The sequence below is a fragment of the Macadamia integrifolia genome, chromosome 10 (genome assembly GCF_013358625.1).
Source record: "Macadamia integrifolia cultivar HAES 741 chromosome 10, SCU_Mint_v3, whole genome shotgun sequence".
Classification (NCBI taxonomy): domain Eukaryota; kingdom Viridiplantae; phylum Streptophyta; class Magnoliopsida; order Proteales; family Proteaceae; genus Macadamia; species Macadamia integrifolia.
In genome coordinates this window covers 26,900,872-26,925,441 of record NC_056566.1, presented here as the reverse complement: position 1 = coordinate 26,925,441, position 24,570 = coordinate 26,900,872, and the positions used below count along the sequence as shown (strand labels likewise).

Sequence of the window (24,570 nt, the reverse complement as noted above, 5' to 3'; positions counted from 1 at the left end):
AGACTTGTGGCCTGTGGCTGTGGGTGTTCTTTTTTCATGTCTCTCGCGCCATATCACCCACTGAACCGGAATCTTGTTTATGGGGGAGAAATCCCTTGTGATTGAACCGGATTTTTCTTCCTCACGGTAACCCGATTGAATGCAGGGTTTCAGAAACCGGACAGTTCTGGACCACGATCAGTTGAGAGGGTCCAGCCACTACAGCGAAGAAATGCAGTGAGCACCCACTTCTGCCACTTCTGAGAGTGTCCAGCCATGTACCCAACCCGTTGCATCCACATTACAGCTTACGGCATACGATTTTGAGACAACTTTTATAGAGCCCATCTTGTAGTCCCATGAAAAACCTTTTTTGGGGGAGACTCAAAACCCAAAAGAGATTATAGTAATATTGGTTACTAAAAAGTTATAACACACTATTGTTTTGGCTAAGCAACAATATAAGATAAACTAATTACATATAAGACCACCACTACCAACAAAGTACCAAACAGGCAACTTCAAAGGTAAAGAAGGCTAAAATTTACAATGGTCATGAAAGCCACCCAAGCCAAACACGGCATAACCAGATCACCAGCGATGGGGTTTACCTTCCTGAAGCTCTGAGAACACCCAACGAGAGCTCCCAAGAGAACCATGCACACGACTAACCCAATCATAGTATATCCCAGAACGAAAGTGATGGGGGCCCAAGATAAGCCCAGTACGAGTTGGGCCAGATAAAGAAACAACACTGCTGCTTGGTTATGGAAACCACCCTCGGCCCATACAAGCCAAGCGGAGAGACCCATGAGGAGAGAGGAAGCCACAGAAGCCAAGTGGAGAGCCCAAAGAGGTGGGTACCAGAAGGGCTTATTCGGTATTTCACCATATGGGCGACCGAAATCTAAGGAGGAGATTGCGGCTAGGGTTGCAGAGAGAGGCAAAGCTACGGAAAGGATTAAGGATCGAACGCCGCCTTTGGCCTTCACCATCTTCGCTTTCCTTTCCTTCTTGTTCTTCATGTTGTCGTCGTCGGTGCTTTGGACGTCACTAATTGTGTCGTCGCTCGCGACGGGGGTTTCATCTCTTGTCCGTTGCTTGAGGTTCTGAGACTCCATGAGAGTTACAGAGATGGATCTGAGGATGAGAAAGCAAAACGAAATAGAGAGTGATGTCTTGTCACACACAGGGAGCGGAAAGAGAGATTTCCGGTGAGTTCTTGTAGGTGAGTTCGTGTTCTTATCGTCGATCCATTCGATGCATTGGGCGAGGAAGTGACACGTGGGTGAAGGAAGAGCTGAAGAGTGGATGAAGCTTTACACGTGGAAGGAGTCGGAATGACACCGATGCATAGTAAAGTGTTGATGTCTAATATGTACACGTATGCACAAAAAAGCTGGCACGTGTGCGTGATTTTGTGCTTTGGCGTCGACAATCGATCGACACATAGCTTCTTAGCGGAAGCACCGACCTTTTTTTTTTGGTAATTAAAAAATGGTACTCATAGTAGTGGTCATTGTACTCAAATCAAGCTCTATATGACATATTGTGTTTTCGTATGATTAATAAACGATAATGGACATGTCAAGACTCAAATCCACAATTAATAGACTTGAGTAGTGGTCAATTGAATGAAAAGCATCGATTAACAACCAGAAGGAGAAGTCTCAATTACTTACTAAGTACAGGATCGAATATAATAGGCTCCGTTTGTTTTGAAAGACAAAAAGGGAAATTTTCCTCTAAGATACAAAATTTTATAAATTGTCTAACAAGTTAAGAAAAAAAAAAGTGTGGGAGAAATTTTTTCGTGAAAAATAAAATGGAAAATTTTACAACAAAACAAATATGATCTTTTCTTCTAAATAACTTATATCACATTATCACGGCATGAGTTTTTTTTTTTTTTTTTTTTAATCGACTTTTTTGAATAATATTTTATTTTTATTTAGAAAAAATAAACTGAACTTAAGATTCCAACATACATCAATATTTCCTTGAGTCTATATCTCTCTCTTTTTCCAACAAAATGACATGTCATGAGAGGAGAGAGACTGAAGGAGCGTTAACGTATGCTACATTTTTGAAAGAAAAAAAAAATACTTACCCTTGAATTTATTTAAGAAACTTACATATGAGATACTTTATATTTAGAGAACCTCCTCTTAAATATTTTATGTTTGAAAATTTATAATTGTAATATTTATTGTAGTATTTTATATTGTAAAAAAAAATAAATTAAATTAAATTAAAGACAACATGACTCTCAACATTGAAATTACGTATTTTACCCATAGATGTTAATGTTATGTTTTGTGACGTTTTCTTTTTCCTCGTAGGGTGACCAATCCATTGTAATAGCTATCATAGACTATGTTTGATTGTAAGGAAAATTAAGGGGAGGGAAAGTGAAAATTTCATACTTAAAAAAATAAATATATATAATCATTATCCATGTGAATTTAGTATTAATTTCAAATTATTTCATATTTGATTATACAATTTCATTTTAATTTACGTCCAAAACCATTTGCTATAATATGTAAAATAAAAATACATATAAAATATGTCATTATTAAACATGATTAAAAAATTTATGTAGTTAATACAATCATATGGGGTAATGATTATAAAAAAATATTTTTAAATATTAAATTTTCAATTCCCTTCCCTATAAATTTTCATTGCAACCTAAGGGGCCGTTTGTTTAGAGGGATTTTGCTAGGGTGGGATTTAAGGAGTGGAATAGTTGTACGAATTATTCCACCCCATGAAATTTCAATGTGTTTTTTTGTCTGGGGTGGGCTTTTGAGCAGACAACACATTTTTGTTTGTCGGCCGACGTGGATCACAAATTCTCCCACCCCATGCCCTTCCAAAGTCCTGCCGATTTGGTATGACTCTGGTGGGAAATCCAGGGGAAATCAGTTGGAAATGGCGCGAAAATGTTGTCCATCACTCTTCCTTGACCATCACTTCGCTTCAAGCTTTGCCACCATGATCGGTGTCCTCAGCTGCTGCATCATCGCACCCTGCACCTGTGCCGAGCCATTGCATACCTACTAAGGTGAATTGAAGACGAAAAAAACCCTTCAAAAAATTCCATAGACATCCATCGCATCCTTTCTAAGGTGCATCAAAATTTTTTTTTGCAAGAAACCTGTATATATTCTATGTTGAGATTGTGGGGAGGAGGGTGAGTTTTCAGACCGCAAAGGTGAGAGGGGGGATTTTGGGCCGGTGAACAGGAGCTGCAAAGGTGAAAAGGGGGTTTCAGATTGTGAAGGTGAAAATAAAATATCAAACCGGTGAAGAGGAGTTGCAGAGGGTGCCTCACAGGGAAGACGGGTAGGCAAGAGAGAACGCTACAGGATCCCTCGTAGATCGTCTTCCATGGCTTCGATCTTTCTTCCACCATATTCCGTTGTCTCTGCAAGTGAAGAGGTCCCATTTCAGACCCGTGAAGAGGAGTTGCAAGGGGCAATTCACAAGGAAGATCGAACCCTCTTTTTTCTCTGTAAGTGCTCTTTGGAAATTTTCCAAGCAGATCTGCCGGTACGAGTTTAGAAATCATAATTTTGAGAGAGAGAGAGAGAGAGAGAGAGAGAGAACCTAGGTAGCTAATGTTCTAAGAATCAAGAATCACACTTGCACCTTGGCCTCCCTGAAGAAGAAGATGGGTTTTTGGCAGAATCCATGGAGTAAACACAGGGAGATGATTCATCCATCTCTCTCCTCCTCCATTGCTCTCTTCTCATTTTACTCTATGAATAATTCCACATGGAACCGTGTTAACAAAACGCTATAGGGGTGGGAATGATTAACATTCCTTCATCTTTCCTTTCCCTGTTCGTCACCCCACCAACACGTGAGTCCCATTATGACAATATTCCCACTCCATACTCCCCTCTAAACAAACGGCCCTAATAGAATCTTTTGTAATGGAGAAATTGTGGGGTAGAGAAATGTATTCTCTCTCTCTCCCCTGCTCACATGCTTCAACGATCAGAATTAGATCCGTTGTTTGGATTGGAATTGGTTGCGACTTGTGATTGAATCGTTGGGTTACAAATACGAGGATCCAATTCTAGATGATTCTAGCCAATACCGCCGATTCAATCTAATTCCAAGTTTGAAGATCCTTGTTATGTGACCAGGGTTTCAAAATTCAAGAAACTGATTCGGTAAATTGGCTGATTCATATCAGAATCGTCATTTCCGGCCGATTCTGACTGATTCAGGCTGTTTCAAATCGAAAATTGGCAATGACGAATCGGTCCCCGATTCCGTTTTTCAAAACCCTATTGGTCATCGCTCGAAAAAGTTTGTGATCTGTATTTGAATTTTGAATCATTTGCCGCGCTGGTCCACTGGTAATTTTCTGTGGTCTTTGTAGGTCTGGGTGGGGCCAGCGAAGCAGGGAAAGGGCCATGGTTCTCGTCAAGGTCTTTCCCTAGTCCGACTCCGGTAGCCCTTACTCCTTATGCCCCGCTTTAGTCATTTTAATGAAAATCTAGGGAGACACTTGTAATTTAGTAGTGTCACTGGTATTCCACCTTTAAATACATGGACATCGTTTATCCTCGTTGTCTTTCAGCGAAGTTCCGCATAGAGTGGGAGCAAGAAGCAGAGATCAACCCGAAGGAGACAAAACATGGTTAGTTACTCTCTCCTTAGATTCTTCCATATCGATGTACATTTTGTGCGATCTGTATCGTTTCTTTGATTAGGGTTTTTAAAAGTTCTGTACATTTGATTATTCTGCACATTTTACTTGATTATCTTTTGTGTTCCTTTTGTTTTAAATCAATTAGATGTAATCTTAGAAGTAGAAGTCCTCGCTTGCCTCTTTCTGGTTCTGAATTTCTTGGATTGCGGATGGTCTTTGATAATTGCTTCTTGCTTGCCAATAACAGTAATGGCGCTAGGCGCGGATTCTGTGGAAGAGATTTGTTGATAATTCATTTTTAAGTTTCAAAATGCGTGCAAGTTTGATATGACAAATAATATTTTCTATGTTGAATGTTCTTCCTTTTAGAACTGTTCAGTATTGCAGATCTGGAATTAATCTGATGCTAGATATTAGAAAGGAGAAGGATTCAGATGAATTATGGTCATGGTCTAGTTGAAAGTGGGAGAGGAGGGTTTAAATGCTGGTAGGATTGTAGTTGTAGTGTCTACTGAACTAAGTAACTAGCAAGATAGATTAAGGTTGAGCTGTTTCAAAATTATGGAAAAGGCAAGAGGTTCTTGCTATAGAAATATTTGGTTGGGGGGGGGGGTGGTAAGGGTTGATGCTCCATGTGCACCTAATCGAGTGATTAACCTGGCTTCCTTGCCTCTCCATTTGTTCCTCCGTTTCTTTTTGGCAACTTTTGTTTATCTGATTCCCATACAAGCATTCTTATGCTGAAAATTGAAAATGTCCTATTTTTGCGGGGGGAAAAATGAAAATGTAATATGTTGTTGCTTTTGTACCTAGTAGTGGAGATTTGCAGAGGCTCAGAGGCTGTCTTATTTGAAAGATATGGATAGTGTAGGGCTATATGATATTTCCTACAGGTGAGAAAATATTTCACATGTTAAAAGACATAAATTCCTTTGGGCAACATTGTCAGTGCCAAAACGATAAAGCTCAAAGCTAACATGGTCCGAAACTCCCAGTTACGGTTGATTCCCATGGACTTTGGTATTTGCTCAGTTGAAGACATAAAGACCTCTGTGCAACATTGTCAGTGCCAAAACAGATAAAGCTTAAAGTTGACATGCTCCAAAAATCCTTGTCACAGATGATTCACATGGTCTTTGGTATTTCTCAGTTGCATTTTTTAGTATTTACTGGAAACATGAATACCATACCAAGCCGACTTTGTTATGAAGAAAGGTTGTTCAAGAATCAAAACAACTCAAATGGTTACCACACCTAGCAGACCCTTGTTGTGAATAAAGGTTGTTCAAGTGTCAAACCAACTCTTACCATCAAGAATTATTGTTTATATATTCCGGTCAATGTCTTGGAGGTTAACACACATCAAATATTAGGGATTCCATGTCTCTTCTTGGTGTTTACGTTTGAAAATAAATTGTATGTTATTGTTAATTATGCATATATATCCCTTAGGCCCATTTGGTTTGTATACACTACCAATTGGAGCTACAGGCTGAGGATTTCTTCAAAATTTTTTTTTTTCTGGTGTAAGTTCATGTTTAAAAATAGCATTAGCTGCCAAGAAGTTGTATGTTTGTATATGGTTTTCTATGGCACAACTTTGGTAAAAAAAAAAAAAAATGGTTGTTTCATTACCTAAAGGAGCTTACCTTGCATGGTTGGCAAACAGTTAACATTACTTAAAGGAGAATTGTAATTCTGAAGACCAAATTGTTGGTTGGATTGGAAATTAAATTCTTCCTGTTTTATGCTCAAATTGCAATGATTTTTGGAGCTCCGTTTGATAATGTTAGATGGGGTTGCATTGTACTTTTTGTACAGAGTTATTAGATATGCGATATGCCCTTTCTTGCTTATTTATGTTCTTTTATAGTTTGAAAATGAGTTGATGTTGGAAATTATTCCCCATTTTAAGTCTTATACGATAGGTTGCTCCTTTATCTCTCTCACCCTGGTCCCTTATGAAAAAGGTCAATGTTTTCTCATTATTAGGTTTTAATTAATTTGGTTCCCAGTGGTAGTCAATGGTTTTGGTATCTCTTAGGCAATTTCTTACTAAACAAACAGCCTCGAATAGGATTTATGAGGAAACCACTGAATTTTGGTACATGAGTTCTAATCTGGAAGCCTGTTCGTATCTTCTCATGAAAGTACCTCTGGCTTAACTTGTAGCTTATCACATCTCTTTATCCATTTTGTGGCTTGTCTCTTTTTTTTTTGGATAATTCGAAGAAATTAGATTCATATTGCTTAAGTATGAGCTATTGTTTCGCTCCTTTATCTCTCCCACCCTGGTCCCTGAGGAAAAAGGTCAATGTTTTCTCATTATTAGGTTTTAATTAATTTGGTTCCCAGTGGTAGTCAATGGTGTTGGTATCCCTTAGGCGATTTCTTACTAAACAAACATAGCCTCGAATAGGATTTATGAGGAAACCACTGAATTTTGATACATGAGTTCTAATCTGGAAGCCTGTTTGTATCTTCTCATGAAAGTACATCTGGCTTAACTTGTAGCTTATCCCATCTCTTTATCTATTTTGTGGCCTGTCTCTTTTTTTTTTTGGGATAATTCGAAGAAATTAGATTCATATTGCTTAAGTATGAGCTATCGTTTCTTATGGCAGGATGGTCAAGATTCAGATGATTCAAAGCAAAGTACTGCTGATATGACAGTTTTTGTGAGTACCATACTAGGCCTTTTGTTGTGTTGAATTGAGGAAAGAAAATCTAAAGTAGCTGTATCTGTTTTTGACGATGGTCTACTAATTGGATGGGCCCATATCATCCTTAGAGATGGTTCCCCAGCCTAATGCATGGATCATTGGTTTGGCAGCTGGGGGTTTGTCAATTTATCCTTTGTTCTGGTAGTCCATCTTTATATATTTTTTTGATTGATATCCCAGGTTTCCATATATTTTGCAAGAGAATTATCTAAAATAATACCTTTCATGTAGTTCACAAAGTTTTCCAAAAAAAAAGAACTGAGAAAATTTTCCCCTCCTTTATTCCAACATTATGTGGAGCCACGCCTTTTATTTTATCTTTATGCTTTTTCACTTTTATTTATGTGAGAAAGTTACTGTGAAAAACTTTCAGCCTTGACTAGATCTTTTTATTGTTGTTTCAGGTCCAAAACCTTCTTACTCAGATGGTAAGTTTCTTCTTCTACACATGCTTGAAAAGCCTTTTTTATTAGGAACCATGAATCTTTTATTTTTCATTGACCCCTTCTAAAACTATAATTTTGTTTTGCAGCAATCCAGGTTTCAGGCAATGTCTGAATCTATTGTCTCAAAGAATATCCTTTATCTAGTAGTAATTATGTCATAATGGTAAGATTTATACTAGAGTAGTACACACACCAAGATTAATGGAAGTGAAGAACCAATTCTCCTGACTGTTTCCAGTTGTGCTGCGCATGCAAGGGAATCAGCCCTTACATTCCACCTCTCGTGGTTGACCTTGTAAACAAAAGTCAGTTTCATTTTATCCGTACCAACCTTTTTCTTTGATCTTAGCTGCCATCTTCTGCATTTGACAGTTAACTGTAATGCAGCAGTTCAGGACGGTTAGGGTTAAAACTACAGTATTGATTTTTGGCCTAAGAGGTTGTTTGCAACTTCCTGAATGGGTATGGCTTTCAAGAATCAGGTCGAGTGAGATCATATTCGGGTTTTATGCTGCTTTTGGTTGTGCATACATGTCAATCATCTAAAATGGGGTCGTCTCTAGGATGAATAGAAATAGAGGTTTCTCTCTTTAAATCCCATGAGCTCATCCTTTAAGGTTGTCTGGTTGCAAGGAAATAAAGGTGAGTGAAATCATATTGGAACGAAAATGTAAAATTTAGTAATCATTACCTAACATGATTGGGTAACTAATTCTAAATCTTCTTGTGAAATTTTGCTTTACTTTGCAACCTATTTCTTTGGAAATAAAAAGAAAAATAAAGATTATATCTGAAAAATATAAGACTAAATGTAATATGAGTTTAAGTAGCATACAAAATCATGGTTTCTAAAGTTTATTTTTTCTTTTTCATACCAATTTTTCTTCCCTATCTTGTACTCACAACCAGAGTAGCCTAAAAGAGAGCTCATGTTTGGATGGCACATTCTGGTGGTGACTGCATCTTGGATGGAAATTCGTAATTTGTTCACAATATTGTCAAACTAAAATGAATTGATTTTGGTCTGCTTGGTTTCAGTAGTCCCATCTGTCACAGGGTTTTGGCTTCTTTAACTGTGATATACTTGATGATATGGGTCAGAGAATAGACGAGTTGGAGCAGAGTATCAACGAACTCAGAAACGAGATGGGAACTGAGGGGGGGTCTCCCTCTCCATTGGCCCCAACTAAAGCGAAGGAAGAAGACTCGAAACCAGCCAGTAGTTCACCATGATATTAGGTGTGTGGTGTGCAGTGTAGTTTGTGAATGGAAGGGTTGGTCTTGTTATACTGTTGCCTTTGTTTGTTTGCACTTCGCAGACTAGGAAACTACAGCTCTCTGTTATGCTGAGATTACCGTCTTACTGCTATTCTTGTTTTTGTCATTTTCTTATCGGTTGAAGGAGAAAGATACTTAGTGGTAGAAGAGTCTATCCAGCTTTTCTTTGATGTTCTAGTGTACCGTGTAATTGGGGTTCTTGTATAACATTTGTTTGACGTGATCTTTGGGGTAAGAGTTGGATTTTGCTGCTTCAACAAATACATGTTGATGTTACTACTCTTAAGCATCTAGATGCAAGATCCCCTTGGATGGTTATGTACAGCTCTGTTTATCAGGTATGGGATCTGCTTCCATGAATTCTGAAACCTCAGAAATAGACCACTGAATCCATTTTCCCTTTTGAACTGATGAAATCTGCTTCTATCAATTGCCTAATCTTTGCTTACAAAGATACTGTTGAATGCTTGAATCCTTCCATTATTGATTATTCCATCATTTTGATGTACTTCCTGTACGAAGTGAGAGGATGATACTGAAAAGAGAGAGTAAACATTGAATTTACCTTCAATTCTAAGGTTTCTACAGCTTCTTATTGGCAATGGAAAGGAGAGAGTTATTCTCTCTAGGATGGACAGAGAATCTCTTCATTCACCATGAAATGACTTTGATTGGATTTTTTTTGGCAGGTGAAATAATACCATTCCTCTGTCCAATCCTAAGATGTTCTTTGGTCACTGTAGGTGAAGAGAAACTTGTTAAGTAAGGGTGCAGTTTTGTATAGACATTTGGACCTCCATTTTCCATATCTGTAGAGAATCTTTGGTGAGGCAGGTGCTTTGGCCTACACATTCCCCACAAACCCAAGGGCATAAAAAGTTCGGTTCGCTGGATGGAAGGGTTGGAAAGCAAGTTTAAGAGGAGAAGAGATAGGATGGAAAGGAACGGGAGACCAGGATAGGAATTTAGTTCATGGTATTGGGTCGGATTGGACCATTTTGCTCCTTAAAAGACTGGTGGTTAGTGTTTTTTTTTGACTGTCTTACCCATCCTTGTTCTGATACCACTGATATTGTTTTCAGGTATCGATATTGGTCACGATTGAAACAAATATGTTGATACAGACGATCTGAAATTGATAGGTATCGATATCGGTAACGATTGAAACGAATCTGTTGATACAAACGATCTGATACCGATACCCAAAACCATGGGTCAAAGTGGGGAGCTTCCTTGGGCTTCCTTGTTTTCACTGTGGTGTCTAATTCTTTTTAGGTTTAAACGTTGGCAAGTTTTCTTCTTCTGTCTATTGAAAGAGGAAAGAAGAGAGGACACGCAGTCGTAGCTGGGTGGTAGACCTTTGTTTCTCTCTTCCACAGTGGCAATGACCCCCAGCCCTTATATGTCTCCTATTCTCATTGGTGCACCACGCTGGCTTACAGCAAGCAGGCAGTAAGACCAAGTGGACTATGGAATTGATGCAAGGGCCTGAAGTGTACAATAGTTATCTGCCAACTCATGTTCCCAAGTGATAAACGGGCCCACCTGTTAAACCTTTGCCTACAGAAAACGTATGGTCTAAAGAATCTGTAATAAGACCACAGGATGAAGTTAAAGTTGTTGTGCAATTATTGGGATTGTAAATGGAAGGAAACAGGAAGCCCACATCAGCCATTTTGCTTCCACAATAAAGCAGGTGAGTTTAGTGAATGTTTATGACGACTCCACAACCCATACCACCAAAACCAAATTAGAGTAGGGAACCCTAGAAAAAATAGTAACTATTGATATAGTTAGATATTGATCGTGGATGAATTGACTATCATGTATAAGATTTACAAGAGAGATTAGTTTTAAGATGAAAACTTTAATATAATATCATGAAGACAGAGCTATAAGAGATTTGCATGTAAGGGAGAGTAATGAGATAGTCTCATGTCGATTATATGAGAGTCTCAAAAAATCATTTAAAATCAATTGATTTTAAGTTAACGAATCTCACTGAGATTCATCCTTTTAGAATCGGTGTTTTAAAATCGGATGGAATTCATTGATTCGACTTGGTATTGATTGATGCTATTCATTTGCTTAGTGAGTTTGAGCAACTGTGGCTGAGTGTGGCTGATTCTAAGATGATATCCCTGAGTTTTTGAACCTCGTTTGCCATTTGCTTTGATCACCCACCATCATGAGAAGGGTGTGAAAGTGACTAAATATACTACCATACTTTCTCTAGAAAGATTAAAAGACTACACCAACTTGGATGTATCAATTAACACAAATGATTAGTTGGTTCAGGTTGCCCATAGCCATTAATTTTGATTCTCCATACTCCATAGATGACAAAGACATCAAATCACGGGTTTAGACAACTGAATTAAATTGGAATCAACCGACACTGATACCTGATCGGTATTGATTGGCTGATATAATATATAGATTTAATTTTTTTTATAACGAGAAAAAAAAAGTTTTGATCTGAAATCGAACTGGTATTTCACTTTTCCATGTGTCTAAACGCACGCGCATAATAGTATGAGTCGGTAGACAAACATAGGTGACAAGTTGAAGGAGAGTTGATTAACGAAAAAAACCTAAAAGAAATAAAATAATAAGAAATGAAAAAATTAAAATGTGGTTAAGCTAAGACACCATAGGTGACAAGTTGAAGGAGAGTTGATTAACGAAAAATAAAATAAAATAATAAGAAATGAAAAAATTAAAATGTTGTTAAGCTTTACAACAGGTGACAAGTTGAAGGAGAGTTGTTCCTTTACAACACTTTACCCAAGAAAAAAAACAGAGCATTTACAACAGATGATGCCATTGAAGGATACAGCAAGGAAGAGTGATGGTTTACAAATCAGAAAATGCTAAAATAACAAAAAATAATGTTGAATTAGGTGGATTCATTTACAACTTTAGGGTTTACCTTTCCAGCTTCCATCCATTTTCTATTTCTTCTAATTATTTTCTTCCCTCAACCTCTTTTCTCCAGGCCAGGGAGCATTTCAAAATGGAAAACCAGAGCTTCAAGGAATTAGATCTTTCAAGAACTAAAATGTAACTCAAAAAGTTTTAGTTCTCAACCTTCCTTGTTTTAATCCTTCTTTCTTCTTCTTACTCACTTCCTCACCTAACCCATTTATACCAAAATCTAGAAGATTTCATAAAAGCCAAGTAGATGGAAAGATTGGCCCATTGATATCTCAACAAAAATGGACAGAAGAAACTCTTAAAAGAGCAATAATGGGGTGGTTATTCAGCAAATCTCAAATCTATGACTCCCACTGAAGAACAGAAGCCCACAATTTCAGGAACTCAACTATTACAAATTTACAATATCAAACACAGATCAGCTTCTAAAAAAAAAAACTACTTTTTTATAAAATAAAAAGCAAACAGAGAAGAACACAGTGCCTCTGCATAACCATAGAAAATCAGATACAAAAGTAATAAAATGAATAATAACATCAATGAGAGAAAAAATAATTGTTCTACACAAAGAAACCAAATTATTATTATGATTAAGAGAAATATCACCATATCCCCAATTTCTTCCTTACACAGAGCAACACCAACCTTTTCCTTCTCCTCCTTTCCCACAAACCAACCCACTCCACTCCATCCCCACAACCCTCTTTACCAGAAAAAAGAAAAATAGAAGAAGAAGAAGATGAAGGGGAAGAGGAAGAAAGATTGGGGAGAAAAAAAGGAAGAAAATTAACTTCGGCATCGAGTAATGCGATTGCAACCACGGCGATAAGGGTTAGCTTGAGCTCCTCTCTTACAATTGTAGTAAGAGGCACCCCTTCTTGAGCAAGGGACGCTATTGCGCTTCAAGGCTCCATAGCTTATGTAACGGGTGGTTGCTAGAACGCGCCGGTTGATCTCTGTGTCCATTTCGAACTCGTCACTGTCAAGGCACTCCCCGATCGAGCCATCGCACGTAGATCTCATCGGAAGCCAATCTATTTGATAATCGCCACTGGCATCGACTTTGGAGGACGATATTACGAGGGTCGCTATGAAGATAGCAGCCAACAGCAGAAGGCCACCGGACTTCGCCATTGTTGTTGTTTCTCTTCTTCTTCTTCCTCCGGTTCAGATGAAGCTCAAGTTCAAGCTTTTTCGCTTTCGCTTTCCTCTCTTCTGCTTCTCTCTCTCTCTCTCTAAGCTGTGTCTGAGTCTGGACAGAGATGTGAGGGAGGGGCTTATATTATAAGATAAAGGCTTAGCGCGTAAGGATTTAACATTGGCTTAGTCGTTATTTACGGAAAGACCACTTGACTTTTAAGTTAGTTTATGGACACCCACTAACTATTATTTTTGTTAAAAAAAAATTATTTTCTCCATTATATAAAAAAGTAATATGGGAATATATATATATATATATAATTTCTCCGTTAAAAAAATAAAAATAATTGTATTCTTACTTCGATCTTATACGAAATTAATGATTTCAAAGATTCTTTGACATCACATTTCAATCATATGTTATATGTTGGATAAATATTATTTGGGAGGAGGTTAGTTATGCAGTCGGCTTTCCTGAAATTAACGGTTCAATCAATGAGAGGGGCATAAGGGACTTTTCCAAGGGAAGGAGGATAGAGATAGACACAGATTTGGGTATAATGATGGCATACGGTTTCTCATGACACCAGTGCAAAAAATAATCTACACTAAGCCAATAAAGGAATGAGATACTTTTCAGTGCATCCGACACGTATCCGTTGGCAGAGAAACACTTGGGTTGCATACCTAGACATTGCTAGCTGTTTGATGCATGGTGGACACGTTGATGCGTTGGAAAATATCTAATCCACCAATGATAATTTAGAGAATAATACCATTAATATGGAGTCCAAAATAGAAAAGAGATTGTGTATCCCACTAATAATAATGTTTGAAAAATAAATTAGAAGTTGCATATTGTTGCACTTCCTTTTCCCTCATATGCTTATTTGTACCTTATTTTAAGGACGGTAGGGCTTTTATTCCAAGCATATTGTACCGATAAGGTATTAAGGCAGCAAATAAATGATATGTCAAGAACGTTTCTTAATAAATGGGAATGTGTAACCATAAACCCATTAGGGTTATGTAACATGATGATATGGCTTCTTATCATTGGTTAATTAGGTTAAGACATGGAATAATCATGTGTCTAAATTCAGGGTAATATTCAATCAAATACCCTCCTAGAGTAAAATCTATACAATTCATTGTAGTACATAATTTTATTTTACAATTTTATAGCTATTTGGGCTATTATAATTGCGAGAACAAAAATCAGAATTAGAGTTGATTAAATTGATTGAGCTCAATCTTGATTCTTGTTGATCTCAGTCGATCAATCTAAAAAGGGTTTGATATTGGCTGAGACTGATCCAATTGTCTGTTTTTTTTTTTTTGGTAAAGACTAATCCCATTGTCGATGCTACTTACCTTTGAGAGATCTATTTATTTACCTTTATTGAAGAGAGAGAAAGAGAAAGGAGATCTAAGTTATTTATTGTTAGCTGTACTGATTCAAATATTTTTTTTTTGGGTAAAAGCTGTATTGATTCACACGTTACGGTTGATGATGGTGTCTACCCAAAAAACAATGCTTCTAGTGCAAGAAAATGAATGCATTTTTGAAGCAATAAAATGAGTTATGCTTACCATGGGAGCAACAGGTCATTATTGAACTGTTTCTTCATCATTTTAGGCTTCAAGCATCACCATTACAGGTATTATATCAGACTGTGGATGACTAATACATCAACATATCACACTTATATATATATATGGGTCCCTATATATATATATATATATATATTTTTTTTTTCTTTTAAGTATTAAGTAATTAATTATAGGAAAATAATCCACACCATTTTTTACAATTCGAGTACTATTTTCGTCTCATATGCAATTTTGTTAATTTCTATTTCACTTTGACTATGTGGGTCCAATGTGAATGATATCGATGGATTCCCCATATTGACGTAATGATGAAGTCTTTCTCTTAAGTTCATGATGTACTAAACCGTAAAAACTCAACATTCTCTATGTTATTTTTATCTTTTCTGAGGTGGGGTAGAGGGTGCTAACCATTATTTAAAAAAATTGAATTGGCATAAGTTGAATTGGCTAATTTGGATTGAAATTAGACATGATCTAGACATCCTTAAATGATCGGTTCTAAGGATTGAATCATCGGGCTTTTCGATTTCATATCAAAGAGGCCGATTCTATGGTTTGGGGAACTAGATCCTTAGGTTTATAGATCTAATGGATCAATTATAAGGATTCAGAACCTAATTTTGGTCAATTCTAATTCAATTTAGATTAAAAATTGATAAACATTCAATCTTCTTATCCAGTGCACGAGGCTCATAAAAGAGATTATTTCTAAATTTTAGACCTGTAACCAACAAATTGAAATAATACAACTTAACCATTGTGCCACTGAAATGAAAAAAAAATTGATGTACCACATACTCATCCATTGAATGGTGTATAAGGAAAAACGTTTTTTTTTTTTTTTAAGAAATAGAAAAGCATTTACCAAAAAATGAAAAGCAACGGAAAAGCATTTACCGAAAGAAAAGAGAAAAGCACTTTTAGTCTTTGAATTTTGAATTCTATTTTCCACGTAGCGATAATATCGGGAGTAGCGTAATTAAATACCTTAAGTGAAGGAAGGGTAATATCGTAATTCGGACGAAAAGGAAGGTGTATTAGTGAGGCTTTTTAGTTAACTGGGGTGCTTGACAAGGGGGGGAAAAAAGGTTTATTACAGAATAAGAAAACGAGAGTATGACAGCATCGTTTATTCTAGTGTCTAGGGTTTGCACCAATTATTCCCAATTCCCATGTCCGTCCAAATCCACCGTTACCTGATACGCGTTTTCCTTTCCTCGCTCTTCTGTTATCACGTTTGCCGTTACATTTTTGAATAACTTTAATGTAAGTACGTTACTTTCGATTTTTGTCTTTTTCCTCCTCCTCCTCTCTCTCTCTCTCTCTTTGCAGATTCTTCCTTTTATCTCTCTCGTTGCCATGACTTACGATTGGGTGATATCCTGTGCTGTTGCAGCATGAAATTTCATACTCCTTAATGGATCAGAATCCTGTTTCCACGTGGGTGTGTACTTACTCTTGATCTTACCCCTAGATAGGGTGTAAATTGTGATATTGTTTTATTGTTTTTGAATAAATAACATAAAGTTGTTCAGTTTCATCGTTTCTAAAAACATAAATCAAAATATATGTATATTTATAATTATAGAAATGAATTTGAAAAAAAAAAAAGGTTATTATGCCCGATAAATAATTCAACTATTTAAACCTAAAATGAGCCAATTGAATCCTCACTCCCTTTGGGGCATCCGATGATACTATTGAGTTTTTTAGTGGCATTATGTCCGTAAAAAAGATTTCGAAAAACATGTTTATCAAATACCAAAAAAATCGTTTTTGTTTTCAGAAACATGAAAAGTCGTTTTTAAACACAAAAACAGTAAAAACGTTATCAAACGATGTCTGAGTAATATGGGACCAAGCTTTGTATCAGTGAATACGTATCAATATCAATCAATACTTTATAGATTTTATTTTTTATCTGGAAATTATTTATAATACTGATATTGGTATCGATACAGGCATGATAAATACATTACCCCATACCATGACTTGAATCAATGAGTGTAACATTCAAGCACAATTGACAACAGGTTGATCTTGATCATAGTTAGCAAATTCGGATTCGGGAATTATTCGGGCGGAGAATTATTCGGAATGATTCGATTGATTAATTTAAGGATTCGGTCAAAAAAGCGGTCAAAAATGCGAATATGACGTTTTTTTTTTTTTTTTTTTTTTTTTAATACTATTTAAGTGGACCGAATAATTCGGTTCAGCCCGAATTATTCAAATTTTAAATTCAAATTAGTAAAAATCACGTTTTTTACCGAATTTTATTTATAATTCGGATTCGGTCATAAATTTTGATTTAATTCGGAAAAATTCGATTCGATCGAATAATTCGCAAATTATTCGGCCGAATTGCTAACTAGGATCTCGATCGAGCTTTTTTTTTTTTTTTTTTTATCTTCAATTAGAATTGTCAAATCAAACATGAATCGATTAAAATAAATTGGAACCCACAAAATTCAGTATATATTGGATGGAGTTGAATTTGAAGTGAAATGATAAAAAATTGTCCAAACCCTAGAAAACCTATTAGCATCAATGAGGATGTAGAAACGCAACCTTAAAAGCGATACACACAAGTAATGGAAAAAAAAAATTAATGCACATAGGTTTACGAGGTTCGACAATATTACCTATGTCCTCGGTGAAATGAGATTCTGCTTCACTATCAATGGAGAATAAGATTACAACGCTCATCCTCACACCTTTCAGCATTGCTTGTATTATAAAAAAAGAAAACCTCATTGAATTAAATTGCAATGAAATATAGGACATTGTACACCAATAGAGGAATCAATAATAATCAATTTAAACCCTAAAAAAATAATAAGAATGAGATGGAGTTAGTATTCGCTCTCTCAAAGACTCGAACCATGAAGTTTAGGAATGTTTATTTTCGATCATCTGATATTTACTGTACCACCACACTCACTATAGAGGATGTTTTCATGAAATTTGGACTAGGCTCATGGTCATTATGGAGTCAAAATCCAACGGCTCCTGGGACGTTAGCAATAGTTATTTAAAGGTCAGACACGTACCTCCATGAAACGCGGCCTTAGAAAGATAACGTCGTTTTCCTAACGTTATCGAGCGACGACGTGGTCCACACGTAGACTCGTTTGGCTGTAATCTAACTGGAGAGTGGGCTTTTGTTTTTTTTTTAAAAATGAGAGTGGACCCCGCTCACCAATCACTAGGCAGGCAAAGCGGTGTTCTCATGAAGCCAGCTGTTAGCGTTTTATTTTCCCTAATTTTTAACAGAAAAGCTTCTCACGCCGCCAGCGTGGGAGGTATGCCTATCAATTATAACCCGAAAACAATTTTCTGTACAAAACGCCATTTTAGGTCCACATGGTTAGGGAAGAAATTAATGAGCTGGATCTCACCCATCCTAAAGTGTACCCTTCACGTACTGTGTATGACGACATATGTCCTATTTACTTCCATAAAGGAACCACACATATGTAATAACCTAATCGTACATGAAGGGTACACCTATGAAATAATAGACCTGGGCTGGAGATTGAGTGTCAATGTGGGTCTTAGTGGGTCTTACGTGGTCAGGACTCAGGATGTGAGAAGATGTGGGAAAATATCACTATGTTGTTGGTGTGAAAATCTTTTCGTGGACATAGATTAATGTATTGGGATCGGATTGGATCGGATTGGATCGGATATGAACCATATTAACACCAGTTTGGATTTTGTTGGTGCAAAATCCAAGGAGCATAAAAAAGGTAAAAAACCTGAAAGGCAGCGTGATTCTTGAGTTAAGACACAAAAAAGAAATAATTGCCCCACTCTTCTAAGAAGGCAAAGATCCACTTTGATGTTTCTACATACATTCACATTGGTTCTGCACTACTGGAGGAACAATGGTACCTTCCAAGGAATCTTCTCCCATAAAAAAAAAATATAATATAAAAATCTTATGGGCCAAAATGTGTACGAGTGATTATAACTCTATTTTCCATTAATAGTAAAATATATCTCATTTCATCATGGATATAAATAAGCAACCTTCTCGAGCTATAAAAATCATCTTGCTTTCTTGTGATTGTTTATTATGATTTTCAATATTTTTTGCATCATTTTTTTTTAAGTATTTGTATTAACAATGATTGACATCAGTTTCGATATCATAAAGTAAAACATTGCTCCACAAAGGGGATCTCTGACCAAGCAATATAGCGGAGCACACCAATGCAATGCCTCAAAATGGTTTTACAGATAAAGAGGTTAGCAAGGTGAGAAGGAGATAATTAGAAAAAGTGCTAATGTACCCTATCATAATTTCTCTATATATATATATATATTTTTTTTAATTAAAATGTCTATATATTCACCTATCTGATTCCCTGGCTTCTGTCATTAATCTTTCCACCCTACCACCCAATCAGACATTCCATGGCTACTGCAATGATGAGAATGCCCTTCACATTTCCAACTTCCTTATCCACCTCCTGTGACTTTCACATGCCCAAATTTCATCCATAAACCCTCTCTCTCTCTCTCTCTTCATATTGGTTTTTTATGTTTCCCTAGTTTATTGTTTTTTAAAAGTTCAGACAGCTACAATGGCTATAAAGAAAGAACCCATTCCAATACCTACCAATCATGCAAATATTTATTTTATTTAGACAGATATTGAAAAGATTTAGGGTGAATGGTTATAATCTTTCAGGGCGTGCATTGTATAGTCTTCGGTTTACACATTTTATTTCTACATTTTTTTTTAATCCTTAATTGAGAAAGATCCAAATAATATCATAATGAGAATTTAATCAAAAGTAGCTTCTCCACCAACTTTTCAAACCCTAAGTCATCTTACTGGTATCCCACTCAGGGTATTTGAAGTCAAAAGTATTGTTGTTCCGGTACTAAGGACCTTATAAGCCTTCACATTCCATGAAGTATTGTTGTTCTCGCAAAAAAATTGTAAGGATTTGGGTGGAACTCACTCTTAAAAGCTATTTTTAGAGGTACACCAAAGTTACCATGTGTCTTGTTTCCGTAGATACTTGTTGAGACTTGGATAGAATTAATCCTAAAAATCTAGCCAACAAGAAAAGAGCACCCAAGTCAAGAGGGTGTCAAAGTTCTTATAAGTCTTTCCATCTGGCTACTCATAGATATATTGTCACTTCTGTGTGAAATAATGTGTTTTTAATTTTGACATGCAAGTTGTGTGGGATTTGTTGCTGTACTGCGCACAAGGGGTGACAATGCAGATCCAATGCTCTAAACTAGATCACCTCGAAATATACATGCCCAGATGTTGAGTTCCATGAAAAGGTGCTTTAGGGCATCAGATATGCGTTGCTACGTTGCATGCGCCCCCTTGTGCTCAGCAAAGGAGCTCGATCTAATTGTGTGGATGTGAGAAAGAGAGAGATTTCATTGGATTGATAGTGATCTAGAAAATTCCCCAAAATGAAAGGACTTCGTTGGATCATTAGTCAAACTATCTAGTTTGTGTCAGCTACCTTATTTCTAGTTAGATATCACAGCTAGAGTTTAACAGGATTATAGTAATGGGTTGGCTACAAACTCATCCTTGATGTTAACTTCATGTTGAATTTGTTGGTACTAGATGCGTGTTAACAGTGATTCACACCCAATCTTGCAACTCAAAGACTGGGACTTCTTTATGAGGGTTTTGTCAAACCAAACACCAGTAAAATATACACAATTATGGTTCGCTTGGTTACTTGTTGAAACAAATTTTTCTAGAACTTTAAACATCTCATGTGAACTTATTATAAAACTGTCCTCTAGTAAAAAGATGTCATTTATCATAGTATTTATTTTTTGGAAGAGGGTATTCTGAGCAAGCAACATAAGGAGAACATCAACGAAGAGTGATGAAATAGTTTCATATATAGGGGCACTGTCACGATTCAACATGACATGGAGTAGCTTAGTAGCACTTATGCCACGATAGCGCCCAAATTAGTAGGGAGAAACATGTGAACCTCATGTAGAGCATCCTAAGGAATGTTCTATTTTTCTGTTAGGGGTTAAACAATTGTTATGATGTTATATATACACTAAGAGCCGTGATGTAAGGGGTAATGAATATATGAAAATCCTTTCTCTCATCTCCTTTCTTCTAGGAGGTAGCTACAACCCTCGAAGTTAGCTTGTGACCTATTCCGCCATTCACGGAGACATTCGTATCAGGCACCAATGGACGAAATGATTTCATAAATAAGGAGAGAGAGAGAGAGAGAGAGAGAGAGAGAGAGAGAGATGTGCTATTGTACTCTCCGCTGTTGGCTTAGAGAAACCCCAAATGTGCACCAAGTCATCCTATTTCCATTTCTGTAGTAAAGGACAGAGTTCAATAAGTCGAACAACTTTAATTTGTATTCCAACCTTGAAGCATAGATGCTGTTTCCAGCTCCAAGGATAACAACACAGGTTTCTTATGCAATTCTACAGATTCACTGAGAGGTGTAAATAGAAGTAGGCATCTTATTCATTTATTCATTGTGTTCAGCCCCTCAGCAAATGTCAAATGGGACATTTTCACTCTATGCCATGGAGTTATGATTTTTTTTTTTTTACAAAAAGGACTCTTGTTCGGGAGTGTGGCACATGCACCCATACACAAGATGGGGCATAATGATCACCCCCCTCCCCCATGAAAGGTAGAAATTCCTCCCTTGTAGATGTTTTCACGTGCACTTCCATTGGCCCCCACACTGGGCAGAGGCCACACTCATGGGCTGAGAACTTTTCCCTTTTGTTTCAGCAATAATAAATGATCCTCATGAGGATCAGTTCTACCCAAGTCCGAACAAGTGATGTCAAAGCGGAGGCATAACAACTCTGATGTGCCTTAGAGAATATAGAAAATTCCTTATTTTAGTTCTCACGTATGTTCTCGTGTAGAAAAAGAAATTGTTAAGGTTCCACGCGAAAGCAATTACCAATATCAGATGTGAATAGTAATTTTATTTTTCTTTTATTTTCGCTGAAGGCTTATAAGGATTTAGGCAACCCCTCTTTGACAGCTAGCTTTCAAGAATCCAAGTCCCAACACCTCCGGTTTATGCACCAAGTACATAAACATCTCTTGCCTACACCTGCTCATATTCTATATAAAAGGACTCTGGACTCACAGAAACATGCCACAGGGGGGGGGGATATTAATCAAATTAAGAATAATTTAATGAAAATTTAACTAATTTCCTGATTTCCATTCTAATATATATTCAAGCAGAAGGAAAATTTCAAGTTGCAGATAAGGTTCATCAGGCATGTTTCTTATTGCAGATCCGGCCCTTGAATTATCCACCGTGCTACCCCTATCCATTACAGATCTGACCATTAGCATTTGAGTTCCTTTCCTCTTGAATATGTCTTTCTTCAGCACCATTGCCACTCCTGGCATCATTTCCTGTTATAAATGAGGGTGGTTAAGATTTTAGAACAATTATATTACAAAAGAACTGGTTAAGTGACGAAGAAGTATACTTGAGAGTCCAGACTAGTTTTCTGGTGTGATCAGGTAGATTCTCACAAACAAAAATTCTGGATCTTTCTCATTGTACTTGAGATCCTGTCCCTTGGTCATGAAACAGTAATACAAGCATGGCTTCAAAGACCAGGTTTGCATAAAATTTGGAATTGAACCCATCATTTATACCAAGTTTTGGAGCCATTGGAATTGGCCTTTCCTCCATAACCAAATTCTTCTCTATCAAAGTCAGAGTAGTTGATTGAATTAAGCTCTGACAATGAAGATGGGCCAAGTGAGAAGGCCTTTCTAGACAGCCCACTTATAATATGAGAACTATCTCAGTTGCTGTAATATTGATGGGCCAAGTGAGAAGGCCTTTCTAGACAGCCCACTTATAATATGAGAACTATCTCAGTTGCTGTAATATTGATGGGCCAAGTGAGAAGGCCTTTCTAGACAGCCCACTTATAATATGAGAACTATCTCAGTTGCTGTAATATTGATGGGCCAAGTGAGAAGGCCTTTCTAGACAGCCCACTTATAATATGAGAACTATCTCAGTTGCTGTAATATTGATGGGCCAAGTGAGAAGGCCTTTCTAGACAGCCCACTTATAATATGAGAACTATCTAAGTTGCTGTAATATTGAAGGTATTCCATTTTATAAATGGGCCATACACGAAATAGTGACAAATAGAGCTTCGAAAAAGCCAAGATCACAGGAGATTACTGTTGGAGTATCATAGACACGTGTGGATATGCACAAAGATGCATGCCCATATACTTGGAGTATTTGATTGAATTGAGAGAAGAAATTTGATTTGTGGCTAATCAAAACTATGTCCTCTTCTCTGTCCAAAAAATTGGAATATCCATATCATTTGCCCACGTCACAATGAGGATGCGCCCATGGGAAGGTTTTCTTTGGTGGGCTGCTGAGAGATCATTTTGCCTACTTGAATATTTATAATGAGAAAAGGCTAGGCTCATCAGGGTGCCCAACATGTGTCATCCTCTCCTCCTCTTACCCTCCTTTGTTTGACTCAGTGATTAATGCATGTTGCTAATCTACCAAAAGTTGACGGCATGCCCACTCCTCTCCCAATTATAATTTGGGAAAAAGAAGATTACACCCTCGCATGTGTCTATGCCTAGACACAAGCGGGTGCAAAAAGGCTACATTACCCCATGTTATGTATTAAAGATGCCTTCATGCGGCCTCCCATTAGTTTGTGCCCTGATCCAGTGGCCGCGCAAGTGGATAGTATTATCTTGACCTTATAATATATACTTTTAAGTTATAGTTACAAAACTATGAAATAAGAGATCTAGCTACTATAATATTGCAGGCATTCCATTTTTTAAATGGGGCTAACATGTAAAACAAGTAGAAGCCCAAAATCCAAAATGGTAATGGGCTTATGGGCCAAGTGGGAATGGCTATTTTCAATGCATTTTTAGACAGGGTTAGTTTGGTCAACGGAGAGATTTTGGGAGAGCTTAGGGTGTGTGTTTGGAAGGCTGGAAAAAAGAACAAAAGAAGAGCTACTGCAATTATACTTTCAAGAGAAGATTTTTCATTCAAATTTTGAATTTTACCTTGAGAATGGTGAGGAAGCCAAAACTTGAGCACAGTTGTTAAACAACATTTTCAAGGAGAAATAAAAAATTTAATAAAAATAATCATTAAAAAAGGTTCCATATGATGTCAAATTAGAATCAAAAGTGACTATTTAAAATTGAACGAAGTTGAATAAGAATTGATAAAATTTTGATAGAAACAAATAAAACTTACTTGAATGATTTTGGTATCTAAGACAAACCCATTGGTATGAATTGAGCCATACCGAGTATATCCAGGTATAATAATTCTATATAATATATCTCGTATATTAGATATGAAATTGTAAAAAAAATTCATACTGAACCGAATAAAGAACTATCTATGAATTCAAATAAAAGCCGTCTTAGAATCAAATCACATTCATACAATCTCATTATTAAAAATGCATTTAAATTCTCATTACGATACGATTTTGATTTATCCTTTGAAATCAAAACTATATCTGAATCCAAAATCGAACCAATTAGCACATTTACTGCGTACGCAGTTGGAAAAACCACTCTCTAGTACTTATCGGTTTTTTTTTTTATTTTTTTTATTGGTAGATCGTCCTTATCGGTTTAACCCTTTCTTTATACGAAATCCACTCAAAGGAACCCATTACGATTTCTTTTATTTTCTATTAATTTCTATCCAACCAAACACAACTTAGGGTTTCTACAAAAAAAAAAAAA

At 36.6% G+C, this 24,570-nt stretch overlaps 3 protein-coding genes across 3 annotated transcripts; 1 reads left to right on the top strand and 2 right to left on the bottom strand.

Moving 5' to 3' along the window:
* Positions 1-366: 366 nt before the first annotated feature.
* On the bottom strand, positions 367-1,282 carry LOC122091939 (translocator protein homolog). The gene has a single exon (XM_042662198.1). The coding sequence runs from the start codon at positions 1,098-1,100 to the stop codon at positions 501-503; it is 600 nt and encodes a 199-aa protein (XP_042518132.1). The 5' UTR covers positions 1,101-1,282; the 3' UTR covers positions 367-500.
* A 3,220-nt stretch (positions 1,283-4,502) lies between these two features.
* On the top strand, positions 4,503-9,355 carry LOC122092148 (heat shock factor-binding protein). Its single transcript, XM_042662480.1, has 5 exons — positions 4,503-4,639; positions 7,276-7,329; positions 7,779-7,802; positions 7,907-7,949; positions 8,905-9,355. Exons 1-5 carry the CDS (start codon positions 4,637-4,639, stop codon positions 9,051-9,053), a joined length of 273 nt encoding a protein of 90 aa, XP_042518414.1. The 5' UTR covers positions 4,503-4,636; the 3' UTR covers positions 9,054-9,355.
* A 3,235-nt stretch (positions 9,356-12,590) lies between these two features.
* On the bottom strand, positions 12,591-13,299 carry LOC122090939 (protein RALF-like 33). Its single transcript, XM_042660719.1, has one exon. It carries the CDS (start codon positions 13,167-13,169, stop codon positions 12,822-12,824), a length of 348 nt encoding a protein of 115 aa, XP_042516653.1. The 5' UTR covers positions 13,170-13,299; the 3' UTR covers positions 12,591-12,821.
* Between the last annotated feature and the right edge of the window lie 11,271 nt (positions 13,300-24,570).

Excerpts from the sequence above, each read along its gene's own strand:
- LOC122091939 (XM_042662198.1), bottom strand. The coding sequence starts at position 1,100 with ATGGAGTCTCAGAACCTCAAGCAACGGACAAGAGATGAAACCCCCGTC.
- LOC122092148 (XM_042662480.1), top strand. Across the intron at positions 7,330-7,778 it reads CTGCTGATATGACAGTTTTT|GTCCAAAACCTTCTTACTCA; the intron begins GTGAGTACCATA and ends TTGTTGTTTCAG. Across the intron at positions 7,950-8,904 it reads TGAATCTATTGTCTCAAAGA|TTGATGATATGGGTCAGAGA; the intron begins ATATCCTTTATC and ends ACTGTGATATAC.
- LOC122090939 (XM_042660719.1), bottom strand. The coding sequence starts at position 13,169 with ATGGCGAAGTCCGGTGGCCTTCTGCTGTTGGCTGCTATCTTCATAGCG.